The sequence below is a fragment of the Telmatherina bonti genome (assembly GCF_933228915.1).
Source record: "Telmatherina bonti genome assembly, chromosome: 8".
In the NCBI taxonomy this organism is placed as follows: Eukaryota; Metazoa; Chordata; class Actinopteri; order Atheriniformes; family Telmatherinidae; genus Telmatherina; species Telmatherina bonti.
The window spans coordinates 16,705,063-16,727,602 of NC_136626.1; the positions used below are offsets into that span (position 1 = coordinate 16,705,063).

The 22,540-nt window shown below is 41.6% G+C and overlaps 2 protein-coding genes across 2 annotated transcripts in view; both read left to right on the top strand.

Moving 5' to 3' along the window:
* The window catches only part of mast3b (microtubule associated serine/threonine kinase 3b), a gene marked incomplete at its 3' end in the record, with an annotated part of 33,964 nt that extends 16,956 nt beyond the window's left edge, over positions 1 to 17,008 (top strand). Inside the window, exons 10-28 of the mRNA XM_079245597.1 lie at positions 1,095 to 1,196; positions 1,817 to 1,949; positions 3,884 to 3,951; positions 4,512 to 4,603; positions 5,393 to 5,601; positions 5,801 to 5,939; positions 6,113 to 6,245; positions 6,371 to 6,536; positions 6,831 to 6,932; positions 7,787 to 7,909; positions 8,130 to 8,242; positions 8,574 to 8,740; positions 8,979 to 9,100; positions 13,650 to 13,850; positions 14,552 to 14,778; positions 14,937 to 15,059; positions 15,153 to 15,289; positions 15,591 to 15,775; positions 15,951 to 17,008. Coding sequence (XP_079101723.1) covers positions 1,095 to 1,196; positions 1,817 to 1,949; positions 3,884 to 3,951; positions 4,512 to 4,603; positions 5,393 to 5,601; positions 5,801 to 5,939; positions 6,113 to 6,245; positions 6,371 to 6,536; positions 6,831 to 6,932; positions 7,787 to 7,909; positions 8,130 to 8,242; positions 8,574 to 8,740; positions 8,979 to 9,100; positions 13,650 to 13,850; positions 14,552 to 14,778; positions 14,937 to 15,059; positions 15,153 to 15,289; positions 15,591 to 15,775; positions 15,951 to 17,008 — 3,600 coding nt within the window. The remainder of the gene's footprint in view (positions 1 to 1,094; positions 1,197 to 1,816; positions 1,950 to 3,883; positions 3,952 to 4,511; positions 4,604 to 5,392; positions 5,602 to 5,800; positions 5,940 to 6,112; positions 6,246 to 6,370; positions 6,537 to 6,830; positions 6,933 to 7,786; positions 7,910 to 8,129; positions 8,243 to 8,573; positions 8,741 to 8,978; positions 9,101 to 13,649; positions 13,851 to 14,551; positions 14,779 to 14,936; positions 15,060 to 15,152; positions 15,290 to 15,590; positions 15,776 to 15,950) is intronic.
* Positions 17,009 to 20,389: 3,381 nt separating this feature from the next.
* Positions 20,390 to 21,727, top strand: ndufa7 (NADH:ubiquinone oxidoreductase subunit A7). Its single transcript, XM_079245362.1, has 4 exons — positions 20,390 to 20,497; positions 20,731 to 20,780; positions 21,297 to 21,434; positions 21,548 to 21,727. The coding sequence occupies exons 1-4, from the start codon at positions 20,447 to 20,449 to the stop codon at positions 21,633 to 21,635; spliced, it is 327 nt and encodes a 108-aa protein (XP_079101488.1). The 5' UTR covers positions 20,390 to 20,446; the 3' UTR covers positions 21,636 to 21,727.
* Positions 21,728 to 22,540: the final 813 nt, after the last annotated feature.

Genomic DNA, 22,540 nt, shown 5'->3' on the forward strand with positions numbered 1-22,540 from the left:
AATGACCAGATTCATCAAGCCGATTAAACACTCAGTGAGCACATCAGGCTTCTGTGTTTTGCACTGTATGATATATTCAACCAGGAATTGGCCTTGTGACTATAACAAGAATCTCTTCTTACACTCCTTCTTTCTGACATTTTCGTGGTGTGCCTCTTTCACAGGATGAGATACATACCACACAACCTGACATATAAACAGTGACTATGGCAACTTTCAGAGGAAAATCAGAGGAAAGTTACATGAATGCAGTAAATCTTGGAGATGATGATGTAGATGTTTTTTTTTCTGTTCAGGAATCAGGATAGTCATCTCTACCTGTTTCACCTGATAATACCAAGCTAAACTTAGCTGTGCACACCATCTCTAGACTAAATGTGCAGTATTGTGTACTGTGCTGCCGCAGTTTCACAAGTACATAATGTCTCCTCTCATATACAAGATATTCCATAAGGATACATGAAGACCCCTCACCCTTTGGGTTTTTGCTAGATTGTTTTAGCAATGGTGACAAGCCCAATGCTAGCAACTAATCCTTCGACTTAGCCTAATTCAAACCACCAATCACAACAGAGCATCCCTCCCACCTTTCTGTTCAGTCTCTGATGCAAACTAATGCAGACCCACACAGTGATTATTCAAATAATTCCTCTTGGTTTAAAGTGATCTCATCACTGATGTAATTCTGTCAGTGTCTGTTTTCATATTTCTCTTAATCCCATTCTCTGGGAACACAATGTTTCACGTATTTATACTTCATGTTTCAATAAATCTGAGTGCTTGCTTGAGGCTTTTTTTTTTCAATAGTGTAGGTAGTTACATTTAGTATGATACCTTGTTTAACCTTTGTTTGCTATTTTCAATGGATACAAAAAGGTCTGTTGGATCATTTGCCAAATCCTTCATTTATTTATCATTAAAAATTTGCACAAGACATGTTTTTATGCTTTAAACCATGAAAATTGCTGTGGAAAACTGGGGGAATGGGGAAATTATACTTTTGCCACAATATTAATACCCCCCCCACCCACAAAAGTTTTCTGGCACTTGTTTTTGACCTCACTCCCTCCTTTTTTTTTTTTTTTGTTTTCTAGGCCTATGAACGCTCTGAAAGCGAGGAGGTAACTGTCATCATCCAGCTGGTGCGGAAGATCCTCATCATAATCTCTCGGCCAGCTCGTCTCCTTGAATGTCTGGTAAGCCGTGGAAGAGGCAAAGCTCTTCCTGATTGAAAACAAGATTACTTTGTTTGGAAATGGGTTAAAGTGTTGTCTCTCCAGTGCAGGAATGAAATGAAATTCTGACCTTTTATTCTTTAAGAAGATTGTTGCTTTCACATGAAAAATTTTTTTTTTCTCATGTATTTACTTAAAGATACATTTAATGTATCTTTTGTACAGTTTACAAAAAATACATTAAATGTATTTATGATGACATTATATCCAAGCTGTGGCTTGAAAATATTTAATAGTTTTGTGTGTGATGGACCTCCTTTATTAGATTTATGAACCAAACTCTTAGCCACTTTATGATTTGTAGGTTGTTAGCAGTAACATTATATCCACTGTTCTTATTTCCTCTGATCATTGAATTAAGATTATTGTTGGGAATTAGGAATGATAACAAGTAGTAAATCAGTAGTGACTGAATTTAAAGCCTTTTGGCTGAAACTAATCAACTTTACAACCACAGTGACTTTGAGTTGAACCAGTGATAGATTACATGCTTAGTTTAGTAGTTTCCTGCTTTACGTTCACTCTGGCAGGATAATGTTCTTAAGCTCTCAGCATTAATTACTCTGGGATGCTACTGACAGGAATTTGACCCAGAGGAGTTTTATCACCTACTTGAAGCAGCAGAGGGTCATGCTAAAGTGGGCCAGGGGATCAAGACAGACATCCCGCGCTACATCATCAGCCAGCTGGGTCTGACTCGAGACCTGCTAGAAGGTAAAGAAAATCTCACTTATTAAGCCAAGTTTCACATATAATTTACTTTGGGGTGGAAAGAGTCCAAACTGTATCCACACAAAGTTTTCTTATTGCTGTCTGTGTGTTGCCATGACAACAAGTAGATAATAGATTTTTTAAATTCACATTTCTAAAGATAAAGTGGCATTCATGTCATCTACTTTAATTCTGTAGATACACTTTTTAACACAGTTAATTAGAAAATATACGCAGCAGAGGTTTAAAAGTAGTGGAAGCTACTGAAAAGCTAAGTTTTAAAATAAGGAAAAAAAAGTAAAACTTTTGAAAAAGAGGATACATTTTTCTCTTTAGGATGTAGATATTTGGTGAAAGTTATGTGTATTTATAAAAATAAAAAGACAAAAGCTGCTAGTTTTCAGCCGAATGACATGAAAGATGGATCTTAGTGTCATTATATTGTGGAAATTTGATTAAATCATTCCATTAAAAAAAAAAAAAAAAAAAATTGAAAAGACCTGCATTTGTAAATATCTCAATATTCTTTCAAATAAAAATAGTTTATTTGTTTTTTAGTCAGTGTTATCAGGAGCCACTGTAGAAGTTCCACAGAGCCACTCTGGAGTTGCAGGTTGCAGACGCTTAGGTTTGATGATCAGAGCAAAACTGCATGAAATAACATTTAGATGATTCACAGGAAATCATCATTAGTTTTTTAACACTTATAGTTAACAAGTTCCAGGTAATAAGAAATATGTAGCATCCACAAACAGATATGTTTGGATAAAAACCTGTTTGAAGTAGTGTGCTAATTAGCCTTATCAGGAGAACACACACAGTTCTTGTGAAGACAGCAATTTAAGATCCCATACTTTATCCTAAGACATGTATTCCATGTGGATCAGCTGATCTGATTAAGTTTTGATGTGCCCTGTGGGATTAAAGTGTTATTTAATGTAAGCCAGCATCATTAATCACTAATGTCCAGCTACACTATGAATACAAACACTCATCTGTAACGGGCTATTGTATTTGCTAAATAAAATCTTTATTTTTGTTTGCCTTCTCAAGGGTAGGAGATCCTGGAAAAATGGTTCGAGCAAGTTACATTTAGAAAATACAAAATCTATTACTCCAAACCCCTTTCTTCAGACTTTCCCTGAAGCCATGGCTTCAAAGCACAGTGCCTGTAAATGGGGACTGGGCAGCATCGATTCATTAATATCACTAACATTTATGTGCGTATTGGATTTTGATGTAGTATGCTAGCTGATGTAGCTAACAAAGCTTTGGCTCTTACTTTGCTGCCTTTATAAGTCCAAACCTCTGAGAAAGTGCAATTTGGGCACACACAGAGGGGTATAGGAAGAAGGGACAAAAGTCTGTTGAATTTGATTGATTCCGTTCATATTTGATTTTTTTCCACATAATTTATTATTGGCTGTTCAAATCCAGAAATGTATTTTACATTAAAAACAATTTTATCTTTTGTTAAACAAGTGAAACTTTAATGTTTTGCATTCTAGACAAGGAGGTAGTACGTAATTCTGAAGTCGTTGCCATGGTAGCTTGCCATCAAGTTCCCTTTAATAAAGATTGTGTTGTTCTTTGAAGTGATTGTCTAAGAATCAATTCATGGTGGCTGATTGCAAAAAAGATTTCCTGCAGAAAATGGATTTGTCACACACAGGCCATTCATACAAACTGGGATGGAAACCATGGCTTTGACACACTGGTTGAGTTTATACTGATGATAGAGTACGCAAAGGACTGTGCTAATGTGCAGAACTTTAAATGGTTTGAAAAACAACAATTTCTGTTACATTTGGTTTGGGTTCACAGGAAAGTTTCTAACTACTGTGGGAAAATGGACTAAGAGATGGATCATGAGTGATTATTAGTGGAAATTGAAGAAATATGTTGTAATATTAAACACTGTCTTGTGTTATTTCCAGACATGGTACAGCTTGAACAGTATGACGCCAGTCCTTCAGTATCAGTGGAACCAGATGCTCCTGCAGAGGTACATTTATATTTGATATTGGGGAAAAAACACAACATAGTTTGAGGTTTAAAAACAAAAAAGTCTTAATTTTTTTTTGTAAACCCATTTATTGTTTTAAAATGTTTTTGGGGAACTTCTGTTGAGTGTTGTTCCAACTGTGCCTCCAGGGGTTCATGACTTTTTTTTTTGTGTGTGTTTTTTGTTTTCCTGAAATGCAGTGACCCAGTTTAGTGTAAAAAGATACCATAAATATTTTAAACCAGTGTATTATTTTAGATAAGTGGGTTACAGGAAGCTGAGGCACATTTAAGATTAAAGTCAACATCGAATTGCTCTCAAAAGTGTGACAGCAATTTCAGTCACAATTTCAAGACATTTTTTCCAGGGCAGCAGCATTTCAAATGTTGAGTTCAAGTCCATTTTTTTATTTAGAATACATTACACAGATGGAAAATATTTAAAAACTGTATTAAGTATTTTGACAGCTATTTGGCTTCTGGTATAATGTAGCAACAAAGCACATAAGGCGTTTTATTAGGACTTAACCCAGTCATTGTGTTATTGTTTAAACTTCATAGATCAAAGCCCCACAGACGCTTACTCCAACTAGAAGAAAACCTCTTGAGAGCGACTTTGAGACCATCAAACTCATCAGTAACGGTGCTTATGGGTAAGAAGTAATATCAACCATTCTTTCCTCACATTGTAAATTAGCTGTGAAATAATTGTTTGGAGATGAAAAGTGGCTTTTGTTCAAAAGTTGGTTGTGAATTAATGTGATGGGCCGAGCAGTAAAGCAGTCAGGCACAGGTTAAAGTTAAAAAAATAGGTTTTTTTGTTTTACTTTGACCTAAAAAAAAAAAAAAAGTTGTTTTAACACGAATGAATAAATCAGGCCTATAAAAGAGGTCAACTTAACAAAACTATAATCAAAGAATTTGTAACAGAAGTAACTCAAACAAAATGAAACAAACTGACCTAACAAATGACACACAAGGATAAACTTAAATAGTGGCTGATCAGCCCAAACAAAACAGACAAAAGGGATGACACACAAAAACATAACTAAATGAACACAAGAAAACTCTAAATTCCCCCTCCCATCTCTGCCACTGGTTCGGTCCAATTAGCTGGCTCCACCCCGTGGCCACCTGCTGGTTCACAGCCAAGGGACTGGAGCCACTGAAACTCAAGGAAAAAACTAATGAAAACCATCACAACAAACTAAAATGCGCGCTCTTTCAGAATGTTTGTGATGCTATATGAAATGGATGTCTGATAAAAAATATTGGTCTGCAAATTAAATCCTGGTTAAACAAAAATAAATCTAAGTGTATGTGTAATGCATTTGGTCACCCATGTGTGGCTGTAGACACAGCCATCACAATTAACATGAAATGGTAAAAGTAGCCGTCATTCTCAGGGAGGAGTTCATTGCAAATGATTGTTTTGCCAACAGGGCAGTGTATCTGGTACGTCACAAGGAGACCCGCCAACGTTTTGCCATGAAGAAGATAAATCGTCAGAATCTGGTGCTGAGGAACCAAATCCAGCAGGCGTTTGTGGAGCGGGATATTCTAACCTTTGCTGAGAACCCTTTTGTTGTGTCCATGTTCTGTTCCTTTGAGACACGGCGCCACCTCTGCATGGTGATGGAGTATGTGGAAGGTAAAGTGCAGAGACTCAGTTGCAACCAGTGTGTTTCTATACTTCATACCATTTAAATGGAACAGTTTAAAGGCAACAACTAGTTATATACTTTGTTACTAACAAGTTCAAGAGTGACTCTTAAACATCTAATGAAAATGTTTTAATATGAAATCTGATAGCAATAAAGTGAAAAGCAAAATGTTTTTGTCTTGTCTAGGTGGAGATTGTGCCAACTTACTAAAGAACATGGGCCCCCTGCCTGTAGAAATGTCAAGGATGTACTTTGCTGAAACAGTCCTGGCATTGGAGTACCTCCACAACTACGGCATCGTGCATCGCGATCTTAAACCTGACAAGTGAGAGCATTTAAACTCCTGCTTTTCTCCTGTTTCCATCTCTGCATGAAACCAACACTCTGCACTGTTCTGTTTAAATGCCTGAACCAACAACAATTACATCCAGAAACTATCAGGATTTTTTTTTTATTTCCTCCTTTTACACTTTTACAACCTTTTACAACATCCAACAGTTTGTTGATCACATCTATGGGCCACATCAAGTTGACTGACTTTGGCCTGTCGAAAATTGGCTTGATGAACATGACCACCAACCTCTATGAGGGTCACATGGAGAAGGACACAAGAGAGTTTGTTGACAAACAGGTGAGACACTCATAGATGGAAGAGAAAACTTGCAGAAGCGAAGAATAATAGTATTGTTGGACAGCAGGTATGACAGAAATGACAGACCTTTGACCAGCCTGATCTTTGTTGGTTTGCTTTTGCAGGTGTGTGGCACTCCGGAATATATTGCTCCAGAGGTGATCCTCAGACAGGGTTATGGAAAGCCAGTGGACTGGTGGGCCATGGGAATTATCCTCTATGAGTTCCTGGTGGGCTGTGTCCCATTTTTTGGAGACACCCCTGAAGAGCTTTTTGGACAAGTTGTCAGTGGTGAGATTTAGTATGAGAGGCGTTTATATGTTTATGCTGTATTATGTTTTTATGTAATAAGTAAAAATGGAAATCCTCCAAGCACTTAAAAACATCAAATTAAACCCAAATAAAAGCGAAATAGTACTTCCAGTTACACTGCAGTAAATAAAATAAAGTACATTCAAACATGTAATTACTATATAATACACATGCTAATTATTTTATATGTGTATCTTTAGAATTATTGAATGTGGATGTTACTGGTTTACTATTCATAATCTTTGGTGATATGTGACCTATTCCTTTGATCAGATGAAATCATCTGGCCAGAAGGAGACGATGCCTTGCCTGCTGACGCCCAGGACCTGATCACTCGTCTGCTGAGGCAGAGCCCTTTAGATCGACTGGGAACGGGTACGAGTCAATAAATATGAATATTATTGGTGTTTGCCTAATGTTCATGCTGTTCCCTGAAAAACAATAAGACTTGATACTAGATTTTTGTATTCAGTTGTGAAACTTTTTTAAAGATTTCATTCAGATGTTGAGTTCAAATTGACAAGAAAAATTAAGGGAAGTAGGACAATAGACTAAATTAAGAAATGCAAGTTTAGTACTGTGGTCTCACAGCAAGAAGGTCACTGGTTCGATCCTTGGCTGGGGGGGGGGGGGGGGGGTTCAGTCAGTGGCCTTTCTGTGTGGAGTTTGCATGTTCTCCCCGTGTATGCATGGGTTCTCTCCGGGTACTCGGCTTCCTCCCACCATCCAAAGACATGCACATTAGGTCAATTGGTTACTCTGAATTGCCCATAAGAATGAGTGTGAGCGTGAGTGGTTGTGTGTCTCTGTGTGGCCCTGCGATGGACTGGCGAGCTGTCCAGGGTGTACCCTGCCTGTCGCCCAAAGCCAGTTGTGGTAGGCTCCAGCTTCCCCGCGATCCTGAATTGGATTAAGTGGTTCAGAAAATGAATGAAAGTTTATTATTGATAAGTGTTTCAGACTCAGATTGTTTGTTCTCAGCTGCATTTTAATATTCTTATTTATTTAATTAGTTTGTTTTAATGTTTTTAATACTGTACTTATAAAATGTTCATTCTGTTTCCTTTCTCTTTAGTTTTTTATTTAAATTTGTGCTTTTTATTGTCTAATGTTTCTAAAAAGCATTTTGAATCATCTGTTGTTGAAACATCCAAGTAAACTTGTCTTGTCTCATTTTGCATCACTAAACACAATGACTTATTAAATGACTAAAAACTGTGTGGTTGTAGGTGGAGCCTCCGAAGTGAAGCAGCACCCGTTCTTCCTGGGTTTAGACTGGAACGGACTCCTCCGTCAAAAAGCTGAGTTCATTCCTCAGCTGGAGGCAGAGGATGACACAAGCTACTTTGACAGTAAGTCTGATATTGTTAACAGAATATTATGTGTTAACCAGTGCAAGACCAACCTCATGCATTTATCCTGTGCTCATGTTGTATTTGTGTCCCAAAGAAGTCAGTATATGTCAAACACTTTTCTGAAAACATTGTTGTTAAAAGTATGTTAGATGACAAATGCGATTAATGTGATGGATGTAAAATTTTCTGTGGCGCTTAGTGTCTTTTCTGTAATCAGCTCGTTCAGATCGCTACCATCATTTAGCATCTGATGAAGACGAGGAAACCAATGATGATGAGTCATCTTTGGAAATCAGACAGTTTTCCTCCTGGTCACATCGCTTCAGCAAGGTAAACACTGCTGTGGTACATTCTACCTTTGCTTTGCATATTGTGTTGTAGCCCACATGGCTACTGCAACACATTTGCATCTGTCAGACGTGATACGTCAAAAAGATGCATGCAGGGATAAAAAAAAAAAAAAAAAGTAAAATCAGTTAAAAGACATCTGTCTTCAAAACTGATTGAAACAGTTTTTTATTTTTATGTCGTAAAGCACTTTGATATGCTTTTGTATGAAAAGTACTATACAAATAAAGTTTGATTTGATTTGATCCAGCAAGGATGTAAAAAATCAGTCCAGCTTTTTACTCCTTATCCTTTCTTCTGTTTATTTCTCAAGGTTTACAGCAGCACAGAACATCTGGCAACACCGTCCAACCTGAGTTTCTCTTCGGACCGCAGTCACAGTGAAGATAAAGAAGACCGTGGAGATGTGGGTGGACTCGGCCCCTCCCCAAGCCCGGCAGATTGCAGTGTAGAAAGCAGACATTCTGGGCGCATGGCCAGGTACACAAAATATGTTCCACTTCATAATCTCCTTGTATTTTATTTGTCTAAAGGATTATTTAGTGCTTTTTTCCTTCGCTGGATTTCATGTGGAAAGCTGCTAAAACAGACCAGAAATAAACAACTAACTTGCACCTGGAGCTCTTGTGTTTTACAACACATGACCGATTCACTGTGTTGTTTGTCACTTGATCATGTACCACCTGATTTTAATCATCAAACTGGCCTTTGTCTGCAGTCTGCGCCCTCGGGCCTCGTCCAGCTCTTCCCAGTCTGAGAGAAGCACCAGTCCTCTGGTGATGAGCAGCACTCACAGCCTGGAGACGATGCCACGTTTCGCACTCTCCACTGATGATGAGGGTAAACCCACACCTCCTGCATGACACAACTGTATTACAGTATTCCACAGTTGATAAAACCCTTTTCCTGGAACTTCAGCTTGTCATCCTCAAAACCTTGAAAACAAATCCAAAAAGTCAAACTATATTGACAGAACCATAGACTTGCAATCAGTAATCCTGTCTTCAGAACCAGTGTGTTCAGATCATAAATCCATCCATCCATCCATCTTCTGCCGCTTATCCGGAGTCGGGTCGCGGGGGCAGCAGCCTAAGCAGGGAAGCCCAGACTTCCCTCTCCCCAGCCACATTTGCCAACATTTGGGGAGGGACCAGACCAAGCACGGCTTATCGACCTCTACGATGACGACCAACCTGGGCATGAATGTTCCCTTGCCCGGACGCGGGTTACCGGGCCCCCCCTCTGGAGCCAGGCCTGGAGGTGGGGTACGAGAGCGAGCGTCTGGTGGCCGGGCCTTCGCCCATGGGGCCCGGTCGGGCTCAGCCCGAAAGGGTTACATGGGCCCCACCTCCCGTGGGCTCACCATCTGCGGGAGGAGCCGTAGGGGTCGGGTGCAGTGTGAGCTGGGCGGCAGCGAGGGGCGGGGACCCTGGCGGTCCGATCCCCGGCTGCAGAAGCTGGCTCTAGGGACGTGGAACGTCACCTCTCTGGTGGGGAAGGAGCCTGAGCTTGTGCGCGAGGTTGAGCGGTTCCGGCTAGATATAGTTGGACTCACCTCGACGCATGGCTTGGGCTATGGAACCAGTACCCTCGAAAGGGGCTGGACTTTCTTCCACTCTGGAGTTGCTCATGGTGGGAGGCGCCGAGCAGGTGTGGGCATTCTCATCAGCCCCCAGCTTGGTGCCTGCACGTTGGGGTTTACCCCAGTGGATGAAAGGGTAGTTTCCCTCCGCCTCCGGGTGGGGGGACGGGTCCTGACTGTTGTCTGTGCTTATGCACCAAACAGCAGTTCAGAGTACCCACCCTTTCTGGAGTCCTTGGAGGGAGTGCTGGAGGGTGCTCCTTCTGGGGACTCCATTGTTCTGCTGGGGGACTTCAATGCTCACGTGGGCAATGACAGTGAGACCTGGAGGGGAGTGATTGGGAGGCATGGTCCCCCCCCTCTGAACCCAAAGGGTGTTTTGTTATTGGACTTCTGTGCTCGTCATGGATTGTCCATAACGAACACCATGTTCCAACATAAGAGTGTCCATATGTACACCTGGCATCAGGATTCCCTGGGCCGCAGTTGGATGATCGATTTTGTAGTCGTATCGTCGGACCTGCGGCCACATGCCTTGGACACTCGGGTGAAGAGGGGGGCGGAGCTGTCAACTGATCACCACCTGGTGGTGAGTTGGCTCAGCTGGTGGGGGAGGAGGCCGGTCAGATTTGGCAGACCCAAACGTGTTGTGAGGGTCTGCTGGGAACGTCTGGCTGAGTCCCCCGTCAGAGCGAGCTTCAACTCCCACCTTCAGCAGAGCTTCAACCATGTCCCGAATGAGGCGGGGGACATTGAGTCCGAATGGGCTGTGTTCCGTGCCTCTATTGCTGAGGCGGCCGGCCGGAGCTGTGGCTGTAAGGTCGTTGGTGCCTGTCGTGGCGGTAATCCCAGGACTCGTTGGTGGACACCGACAGTGAGGGATGCCGTCAAGCTGAAGAAGGAGTCCTATCGAGCCTTCTTGGCCTGTGGGACTCTGGAGGCAGCTGATGGGTACCGGCAGGCTAAGCAGCATGTGGCTTCGGCTGTTGCCGAGGCAAAAACTCGGGCATGGGAGGAGTTCGGCGAGGCCATGGAGAAAGACTTCCGGACGGCTTCGAGGAGATTCTGGTCCACCATCCGGCGGCTCAGGAGGGGGAAGCAGTGCTCCATCAATACTGTGTACAGTGGAGATGGGGAGCTGCTGACCTCAACTCGAGACGTAGTGGTCCGGTGGAAGGAATACTTCGAAGACCTCCTCAATCCTACCAACACGTCTTCCGATGAGGAAGCAGAGCTGGCGGACTCAGGGGTGGACTCTCCTATCTCTGGGGCTGAAGTCGCTGAGGTGGTCAAAAAGCTCCTTGGCGGCAAGGCCCCGGGGTGGATGAGATCCGCCCGGAGTTCCTTAAGGCTCTGGATGCTGTGGGGCTGTCCTGGCTGACACGCCTCTGCAGCATTGCGTGGACATCAGGGGCAGTACCGCTGGATTGGCAGACTGGGGTGGTGGTCCCCCTTTTTAAGAAGGGGGACCGGAGGGTGTGTTCCAATTACAGGGGAATCACACTCCTCAGCCTCCCTGGTAAGGTCTATTCAGGGGTCCTGGAGAGGAGGGTCCGCCGGATAGTTGAATCCCGGATTGAGGAGGAGCAGTGTGGTTTTCGTCCTGGTCGCGGAACAGTGGACCAGCTCTATACCCTCTGTGGGGTCCTGGAGGGGGCATGGGAGTTTGCCCAACCAGTCTACATGTGCTTTGTGGACCTGGAGAAGGCATTCGACCGTGTCCCCCGGGGGCTCCTGTGGGGGGTACTCCGGGAGTATGGGGTACTGGACCCCCTTGTACGAGCTGTCCGGTCCCTGTACGACAGGTGTCAGAGCTTGGTCCGCATTGCCGGTAGTAAGTCGGATTCGTTTCCGGTGAGGGTTGGACTCCGCCAAGGCTGCCCTTTATCACCGATTCTGTTCATAACTTATATGGACAGAATTTCTAGGCGCAGCCGAGGGGTTGAGGGGATCCGACTTGGTGGCTTAAGGATTGGGTCTCTGCTTTTTGCGGATGACGTGGTCCTGTTGGCTTCATCTGGTCATGATCTCCAGCTCTCGCTTGAGCGATTCGCGGCCAAGTGTGAAGCGGCTGGGATGAGAATCAGCATCTCCAAATCTGAGACCATGGTCCTCAGCCGGAATAGGGTGGATTGCCCTCTCCGGGTCGGGAGTCAGGTCCTGCCTCAAGTGGAGGAGTTTAAATATCTCGGGGTCTTGTTCACGAGTGAGGGAAGGATGGAGCGCGAGATCGACAGACGGATCGGTGCGGCGTCTGCAGTAATGCGGGCTCTGCGCCGGTCTGTCGTGGTGAAGAAGGAGCTGAGCCAGAAGGCGAAGCTCTCGATTTACCAGTCGATCTACGTTCCTACCCTCACCTATGGTCATGAGCTGTGGGTCGTGACCGAAAGAATGAGATCTTGTATACAGGCGGCTGAAATGGGTTTCCTCCGCAGGGTGGCCGGGCTCACCCTTAGAGATAGGGTGAGGAGCTCAGTCATCCGGGAGGGGCTCAGAGTAGAGCCGCTGCTCCTCCGCATCGAGAGGAACCAGTTGAGGAATGGAGGAATTATATCTCTCGGCTGGCCTGGGAACGCCTCGGGATCCCCCCCGCAGAGTTGGCAAATGTGGCAGATCATAAATAACAACCAAAAATATAGACTACAGATCATATGTTAGACGCTACACGTAATACAAAAGCAAAGAGAAAACCACTTTACTCAACAATCAGTCACTAAGATTCAGTCATCATGTCCTTGTGATGACATGACTGCTAGTTCTGGACTGTATTTACTCTGAATTCACATTAGATTTACATACTGCACATTACAATGTAGTTTATAGTACCACAAAATTAGCTACTGTAACTATTAGTCTTCAGTAACAGCAGGTCTACAACTACAGAATTGTACTGGAAACATCAGTGTGTGGAGGTTATACACATCTGCAACATCTATGTCAAATTATTGACTCTTGCATAGTTTTGTTCAAAGGCAGATCTGAGCACTTGTTTCTTTCTCAGTTTGTGTTGGAGGACATGATCAATATTTGACTGAGACACTATTAATTCCATCAGCATTGGCGTTGCTTTCATTCTTTATTTGCTGGATTTCACAAGCTGGTTGGCATCATCAGTGATTCTAGTTAGGGAAAAAGAAGCGGTCCTTCCCACTTATTTTGTAAACTTTCAGCTCTGAAAAGGTGGAAATACATTGTAAACATATACAGCCAGAAATGTAATAAACAGTACAGTTCTTATATTATCCTGATGATGGTAGCTACAGAGAATCAGTCCTGATTGGGTTTGTCCAAGGAAGTGATGTACAGTTTATCAGTGAAGACTTTTTTTTCTTGGTCTACCTCTCCTTCTTCCTCATCATCTTCCTCTTTGTCCTCCACTGTTCACATGTAGTCTTCCTCCTGTATGTTTCCATCCATTGTAGACAATGTGCATGTTCTACTTGAGCTCTCTGAATGGACAGTTGGTCCAATGTCGTCATGAGACACGTCTGTGTTCGGTTGTGAGTTGTTGTTTGTTGACCGATGTGTTGGAGTTGTGGTGACATGTTGCTGTCAGTGTTTAAGGTTGTGAATCACAGTACGAAAACTGTTTAGTGACTGAGTGTTTTTAAGGTTAGGAAAAAATTTTAAAAAAGCCAATGAGTTCTGCAAGTTGTGCCTGTTTAAGTTTTAGCGAAAAGAGAGTTAATGTTTAAAAGATAATGCAGGGCAGTGAGAATTTGGTTTGGGGTTTAGTGTTTTAGCAACTCCAAACAACTGTAACAATGAGCACATTAGGATGGTATTTACCACTGAATGTTCCTGCAGCTGAGGTGGTCGTGTCAAACCTTCGGAGGATCAGGATCCGCAGTAACAGCACTGGGGCCAAACACTCATCGCCAAAGGAACCAACAGGCCCTCGGCGCTTTGGTAATCAGCTGGAGACGCCGGACAGACAGAGACTGCCTTGTGGAGGAAAGGTTCCTAAATCAGCCTCTGTCTCAGCCCTGTCCCTCATCATCACTACAGGTACACGGAGATCATCATCACCTCAGAGTCCAGCGGAGAATAGAATTACCTCCACAAGAGTCGCCTTTATGTCCATTTTAGAGAAAAGCTACTAGAGCTCAACCAGACTAATCCTTTGTAATGATGTGCATCTTGTTTCAGCTCTGTAAAATATCATCTGCAGCAGGCCTAACATACTAAAATACTCTCAGTAAAAATGGAATTGTGACTTTATGCGCATTTAGTAAAGATGAGTCAGGCTGAGGTAATCCTGCCGCTGATGCGGTGTCTCCAGGGACCGATTGCAGTGGTTGCTATCCTGCTAGGTCGTCTCACGTTGCTGGAGTCATCCACGCTTCTGGAAGTGGTTTATTCTCGCAACGTGACGCCTGACACATGTTCCTTTCTGAATTTTATTGTTGTGTGCACATAAATTTAATGTACAGACACACAAGCAACTTTCAAATGTATGGAGAGACAAGCGCCGACAGTAAGAGGAAGAGATTTTATTTATGATGATTTAATATCACTATATAATAATCGTTAAATGAAAATTAGACTCAAAATTATCCAAATTTAAAAAAAAAAAAAAAAGCTAGTTTCTGGGTGGGAACCCCATATTTGTGAATGTGTAGGCCTTGCCCACCAAGGCCCACCTGCAGCACTGTGTCTGCGTATAACAATTTATTTGTATTTAAATAATATTAATGCATATTTTTCAGATGACTCACCCAGTGGTCTCCAGCCCAGTCCCATCTCCCCGCGCTCGCTGTCTTCCAACCCCTCATCTCGTGACTCGTCCCCGAACAGGGACCTGTCATTCAGCCCTGGTAGCCTGAAGCCACCAATCGTCATCCACACTTCAGGGAAGAAGTATGGCTTCACCGTGCAGGCCATCCGTGTCTACATGGGTGACAGCGACGTCTACACTGTGCATCACATGGTGTCGGTGGGTGTGACATTGAGCTATTAAAATCTGCATAACAAGTCATATAACTGAAACTAGCTGCTGTGTTTCAAATGTTAAGTGCTTTTGTGTTCCCAAGTGCTTTAAAAAGATAGTTATGTAATTCTAAAATCAAACCTCACTCCACATTGTTCTAACAGAGTGTGGAGGAAAGCAGCCCAGCTCACCAGGCGGGACTCCGCACTGGAGACCTGATCACCCACGTGAACGGAGAATCTGTTCAAGGCCTGGTCCACCCAGAGATGATAGAAGTGTTACTGAAGGTACAACAGCAAAACGCAGAAGTTGCTTCTCAGTTTAGGCGAAGCTGCTTTTGTGGTTTATTTGTTAATCTTTGATTCTCATGAAATCTGCAGAGTGGAAATAAGGTAGCTCTTCAGACCATAGCGCTGGAGAACACATCAATCAAAGTCGGTCCAGCCCGGAAGAGCAAACACAAAGGAAAGATGGCTCGTCGCAGCAAGAAAAGCAAGAAGAGAGATAATTACGACAGGTAAAGATCTTAGGATTGGTTGTTCTTTTCCTCTTTTGGCTCCAGCTCTGCAGTGTCCCTCATCATTTGTCGACTTTGTTTTGCTGTTTAATGGTGAAGATCAATTCCCTGTCTCGCTCTCCATCTGTCAGAGAAACATTGTCAGAGAAAGTCAGTCACCTTACAGTGACACCTAGAGGAGACTTATGAAAAGAATTATATTTATTTGCTTTGGCAAAGAAAAATTAAAATATTTTATAATAAAGGCAATAAACCCATATGAAGTTCCCTTCAGTCCCACTTGGCCTTGTATTCCTTTCAGGCGACGGAGCATCTTGAAGAAACTGTCCAAGCAAAGCACAGTCATGCACAGCAGTCGCAGCTTCTCCTCGGGTCTTCATCACTCCGTTTCTTCCAGCGAGAGCCTCCCAGGCTCTCCAACACACAGCCTCTCCCCCGGCCCCTCCACACCTTGCCGGAGCCCTGCACCCGACCATCAGGGTGGTGGTGAGTTAACTGTTACCTCTAGTTTATTGATGCAGAAGTTCAGAGTGAGTGAAAATGAAACAAAGAAGGTTGACATTGTCAATTTACCCTCATGATCATGTTTTGTAGCATTAATTGTTTGCAGGTTATGATTAGATGTGCAGTATTTGAAAACAATGTTGCTTCTGCTTTCTAGAAAACGTCTCTCCTCAGAGCACATCTCCTTGTTCCAGCTCTCCCAGTTCCCCAGCTGCACACATCCGACCCAACTCACTCCATGGCCTGGGCTCCAAACTCAATACGCAACGCTATACTAAGGTGGGGCGTCGGAAGTCGACTAGTAACATCCCCCCCTCTCCGTTGGCCTGCAATTCCTCTTCATCCTCAAACCAGCCACTTTCACCTCAACGCTCACCCTCTCCACTGCCAGGTTTTGCCAAAACCCTTCACACATATCACGGCAAAACCCTATCACCCCCTACCATAGTCAGACACGTTGTCCGTCCCCGCAGCGCAGAGCCACCTCGGTCCCCTTTGCTGAAGAGGGTGCAGTCGGCTGAGAAGCTGTCTGGAGTGTATCATGGTGAGAAGAAGTCTTACACCCCCCGCAGGCACACACTGGAAGTGCCTTTTTATGGTGAGGTTGACCTGCTGGGTGACTCTGAGTTTGAAGGTGCCAGTGGAGGCTTTTACATAAGTGCTGACCACAGCAGACTTGGGGGCTACATTAGCGGCCAAAGGATGCGGGAATGTGGGACAGAAAGATCAGAGCAGCTGGTTGTGATGCGGAAGCTCAACCTTTCAGAGCGGCGAGACTCCTTTAAGAAGCAGGAGGCTGTTCAGGAGGTGAGCTTTGATGAGCCAGATGAGAAAACCAGCACCACTGTGACTGGTCTCATTACAACTCCTCAACCTCAGCAGCACAGGACGGCCTGGGTGATCAGTCAGCCCCCGAGTGGGGAGGAGGTGGAACTGGACGTGCCTGTGGTGAGGAGGTTCACACTGGTGCCTCAGATTGCTGTGCAGGGTTCAACAGAGAGCGAAGAGCAGGATGAATGGGAACCATGCTCAGATGGAGAGGATACCACTGAAGACACGGAGCTCGAGATGTCTTCATCACATCCGGAAAAAACAGGACCCCCTCTTTCTGAGAGCAGTAAGGCAGCAAGAAGCACTGGACATCCAGGCCCAGCAGCATCTGAGAAGTCTGACTGCAGAGAGGAAACTTCTCAAAAAGGACATGCAAGAAAATGAAAGCTCATTACTGCACTCATCTCCAGTCTTTTAACTCTCACATATGAAATAACATGAAGCTAAGTCGTTTCCAGTCTGACCCAGAGGAATTGCAACCTGTAAGCATATGTACAGATGTGACTGGCTAAAAGGGTGGAAGAAAGTTTTACTTGAATTTTGTACTGTAAATATTTGCCTTCAGGCATTTCATTATATTTATTATACTTGTAAAGTATGAGGAGCTCATCAAGAGGGAGGTTTTCATTGTTGGAATAGCCAAGGGTCAACTTTTTGTATCTGTAAAATGTGGTTTTATGTCTTATGAATTGATATTTTTTTCCCTAAAAATGTCTATTTTTTAATGAAATGTTGGAGGTACGGATACAGAAGAACTGATGTTGACTATCAAAAGACTAAGAGGAAGCTTTTTAGTTCTCATGGTGCAGAATATGATTGATTTTTGTTTATCTTAGTCATTTTTCTGTCCTACTCTAAAGGTTTTTCTTTTTTTTTAACATGTGTTGTAGATGTCTTCTGTTATTTTACTTCTGCTCTATCTCATCGGAAAAAAAAGACACAACTGGCTTGTTATTCTTGCTCTTTGCTGCATGAATTCATGGTCACTTTCTTGTTGTTTCACATGGAGCCAGTCACTGCACGGCAGTGTTGCAGATCACACTGAGATGCCACCTAGCTGTGACTAAGAAGTACAATTTGTTGCGAGGACTTGAAGCTGCCTCGGAGGGATTGATGTGCCACGACACCCCAAGCAGCATCCTCTTAAGCCATATCTCTGATCAAATTGTCAGTATAAACGTGCTCAACATACAAACTTTTTGGAAGTGTTTCCTCTTTACTGCTACTGATATCTTGAGAACACACTATGAAGCTGACCATGACGTTCTGGTTTTTGCTACTTAAGTGATTTTTTTTATCACGGATGCAGCATCTACTGCCTCATGAAGCAACTTGTTTCACTCACATTGAGCAGTCACTGAGGTGTGCTTTTTTTTTTTTCCAAAGCCTGAAGGGAACCACAGGATTGTCTTTTTCATTTTTAAAGCATTTTGGTATTTATCTTTAAACCTTGAAAGGGTTTCATCCTTGTACATTTTAGGAATGTTTCCCTGAAAGTGTTTTTCTTGATGTTAGTCTACAATGAAGTGAGGCATACTGTGCATCGATGACTTCTTCTTTACTGTGTAGTCATGTTTACATCAGAGGGGAAAGTGCACTATTTTGACACGTTTTGCAACCAATATTGAAAAGCAAACTGGAAATTGATGCATTGACAGTGAATCCAAACCCAGGACTTCTTTGAACAAATATTTTTCAACTTTGTTTTGTACAAATGTTCATGTATATTTTGGTATCAGTGCTGTCTATAAGTTCAAATATGTCGGAGGATGTAATACTGTAAATTATTTTGTGGAATAGGATTTTTTTTTTCTTTGCAGGAGTGGATTTGTTTTTTCACACCATGTCAAGATCCAAATGAGTATTTCACATTGACACGAGTTTGATGTATGTTAAGTTTTTTATTTTTTTTGTTTTTTTTTTATTTTTTTTTTTAGGGTTTTTGTTTTTTCAATTGTCGATGGTCATTTCTGACCTTTGTATGGAGTCTTCTGTTTATGAACCATCAGAATTACCAGTGTGTCACTTAAACCTCTTTTTCTCCTCAGAGTCCTTACACCTCGTGATGATAACCGCCCATCATGCTGTTGTTAGTGAAGTGGACAGATCACTGAGTGACTCAGTCATTTCTGCAGTCTGACAGAATTGTTTACATTGAACCAACATGCGATGTACTGTACAAACACTATATCATGTGGTTGTATATGAAAATAACTATCCTCTTTGATACTTTGGGAAAAATCTATTCTCATGGAAGTTGCATATCTTTTTTTTTTTTGTTTTGAAGTAATTGTGAAGAGTAATTTAGCTCCAAGCTGAGCAGTGTTTTTGTATGTTTATATGCTCATAAGTGACTAAATTTTTGTTTTGTTGCTCTGTTACTTAGAAGTAAAGACAGTTTGTTTAATCACATGAAATAAGGAATGAAGGGAAGTTTTGTTCAACTGCTTCTAAATAAGCCTAATTTCTTGACTTTGTAAGCACTAAAACTGGTTTGTAATTGGGATTTTTATTGGTGTACATATGTGACTGAATTCTTACAAAGCAAGAAAGTAAAACTGAACCTGGGCTTTAATTGCATTGTGAAGTCAAACATATCAAAGTTGCACATTTGCCAAACTGTCACATGTTTCAAAGCTACAGATCTTTACTGCATCTTACTAAGTCCACCAATTTCAGTTGTAAAACAAAAAGGGATGGTAATTTTAACAAATCCCAATAAAGGTTTCATTAACTAGGGATCTTGTGTGGATGTAAACATACTTTTTCACTGTGCTGATCTCCACCAGTTGAAGGTTGAGGTCAGTATGCAAAGTCAGCTGGTGTTGAACGTACTCTCAACGAGCAAACTGGCAGGTCAAGCTGTTGTACATGTGCATGTGTTCTCCTATGGACTCTTCTGTTCAGTGCATGCTGCATGAGACAAGCACACAGCTGTAATACTTGACTGCATGGTATACCGGCGTGTCGCCATGTACTGTGTGTTCTTGTGTAAAGAATAAACTTTGTATTTCTCTTTGAATTCACTGATGTTTGTTTTGCAGACATGATTTGCACACATGTTCAGGTTTTTAGGAGAATGTGTTGATAATCAAATCAGCTTTCTGTCGTAGTGCGTACAATGCAAGATATGGATAAGTTCAGGTAGGTTAAGTACAATTTAAGCTTCACAATACTTTGTTCCGATGTTGGTGACCAAATTGACTTTGCATTGTACATATTTTGTAAGATAGCTGAATATTTTTGAGAATATAAAGCTTTATTCTTTATTCAGCAGCATTAAATAAGAATAAAGTCTCATATTTTTGAGAAGGAAGTCTGGTCCAAACACAGTCTTTAAATCTGTGAAGCCTGGACTTGACTAGGACTTCAAACACATTGATTCTTTACTTTAAAACTATTGTGATGGAGATTTACTGGTTTATTTGGAATCTTTTTCTTATTGCACAATCCATTTGTTCCAAGCTTTAGTTTTTAAGATAGAGGGTGCCACATTTTACCCTATAATACTCAAGAAAGCATTCACATTGGTCTAAGTGAAGGGATTTATCCGAATGTGTTGTGGTTGGTGCAAATGCAGAATTACTTTTCAGTATTCCTTGGGAAGTGAAACTGCTCTTTATCATACATGTGGAATTGATTGACTGGGGCATTTTACTGCACCTCTTTCTTTACTGAAAAGAAAAGAAGTTTTGTTTTTTTGTGTTTTATTAAAACTTTTGAATTAAGCAGTTCTCGTTGTGGCCGCCAGGTGTCAGTGATGGTTTGAGTTACCGGTAACATCACAGAAGAAGCCCCGTGTCCTTCACAACAACAGCTAACATGGCTACTGCTACTAAAATCATTCAAAGGCTGCGAAATTTTCTGTCAGGGGTAAGCAGTTACACCACAGTAGACTTTGAAAATGAACTCAGGATGTTCTTTGATGTTAAATAAAATATCCCAAGATAGCATTAAAAGTGCAGTGCAATCAGGTGACGTCTGAGAACTATCTCGTTGAGCTAGCAGCATCTCAGTCAGCTAAATGTTTTAACATGTTAACGAGATAGCGGTTCGGTCTGTATTGCATAAAAATCACCTAATTTGTTTTTATTTTTATTTTTCAGCATGATCTGCAGGCAAAACTGCAGCTGCGGTATGAGGAGGTAGCCAAGAGGTAAAGTTTAAATCGCTACGCTATTAGCAATGTTATCTTAACTTCTTCAGCCCCTGAACCAACCTGGTTACAGTGAAATAAAACAAAAATTCTGTGTGAGCATTTTTTATTCCAACTTCTAACATAAATACCCAAGCATAGAATTAGTTTTAACACGTTTAATCTGTGTATTAAGACCTGTGCATTGTAGAAATCCCAATGTTTTCCAACATACAATATGTGTTGGTTCAGCGTGATGTCAACAGTTAAACCATGTAAAGTAGGGTATTAAAAAAAAAAATAAATAAAAAAAGGGAAGTGTGTATTTGGTATCTCGGCATATAGCTGGAAAGAAATATTTATTATAATGGGTCTCTTTCTTAAATCTACCATTCTGAATCCTGTATGTAGCTCTTATTTGTGGTCGCATGTACAGACATACTTGACGATGCAGTTTTCTTAAAAAAAATTGTTCTATTTATCAAAATTCATGATTTATGAAGATTTATGAAGATTCTTCACACTGTTTTTCTGAAGGACACAACCACCACCTAAATTAGCTGTAGGCCCGAGTCACAAGTTTGCCAGCAACTATTACTACACCAGAGATGGCCGCAGAGAGTCAGTACCTCCCACTATTGTGATGTCAACTCAGAAGGCTATTACTGCTGGCAGGTAAATGAACTTGCATATTTTCATGTGTGATGATAATTTGACATATGTTTAAAAACAAATAAACATGATGTCTTTCAATTGATTAAGTAAGTTGTATGTGTATTCTCCTCTAGTCAAGTTGCTGAAACGCCAAAGGCTCCAGTGACGCCAGGAGCTTTATATAAAACACCACCACTCTCCACAGATGAGCCATACCTCTGAGGAGCAAGACAAAACTGAGCTCTGACTTGAGCAAATGTTTGTTGTATCTTGTACAATAGAAATTGTGAATAAAATGTTATATGTTTCCCTTCTCTTTTTTGTTCAGCTCATTATTTTGTGAATATTGTTAACTAATTTGTCATTGGAGTGCAGTTCTCAGCCCTTCCAGATGTGGAATCACTGAAAGGTAAGACTAAATCCTAATAAATTTATTTGCTTTAACAGCCCATAGATCATTGTCAGATCAGTTTAAATTTTAAACTGAAAAAATAAACTAAATAAAATAACTGAGGTCTGTGTTACTTCCTGACATTAAGATGCATTGCAGAGATGCTAGATGACCGATACCAGTTCTTTATAACAAGGGACACACTTGTGTTTAACATTTGAGCATTCAGCAAACAGATGAAAACATCTATGCAAGTGTGCAGTCAATTGTCAACAGACCTAGTGTAAAAGTGACAAGTTGTTTGTCCTCATTAACATTTGTGCTACTTAAAAATGTTGAATTCCATATGAGCTTAGAAAGGTGCCAGTTTTGGTAATTTCTGCTTTCAACTATATATAGCTTCTCTGTTTGAATGAAAAATAACAATTCCTAAAAATGTGTAAAATATTTATCACTTGTTTTGATAACTTCAAAACTTAAATTTATCATGTCATAGTGTAATAAAAACAATGAAATAGTAACCAAGTTTCATCCATTGACTTTTTTGAAAAACATGTTTTATTTACAAGGAGACAAAGTATATTAACAAAGAAATATGTGCTTGAGGATTGAGAACATAAAGCTTTACAAGTAGTGGGGTCACAAAATGAGAATTGCACATCGTATTGCTCACATAAGGCTTTAACAGCTTTACAATTGGTACAAAGTTTTGAAGTGTTTAAATAACAGCTCAGAA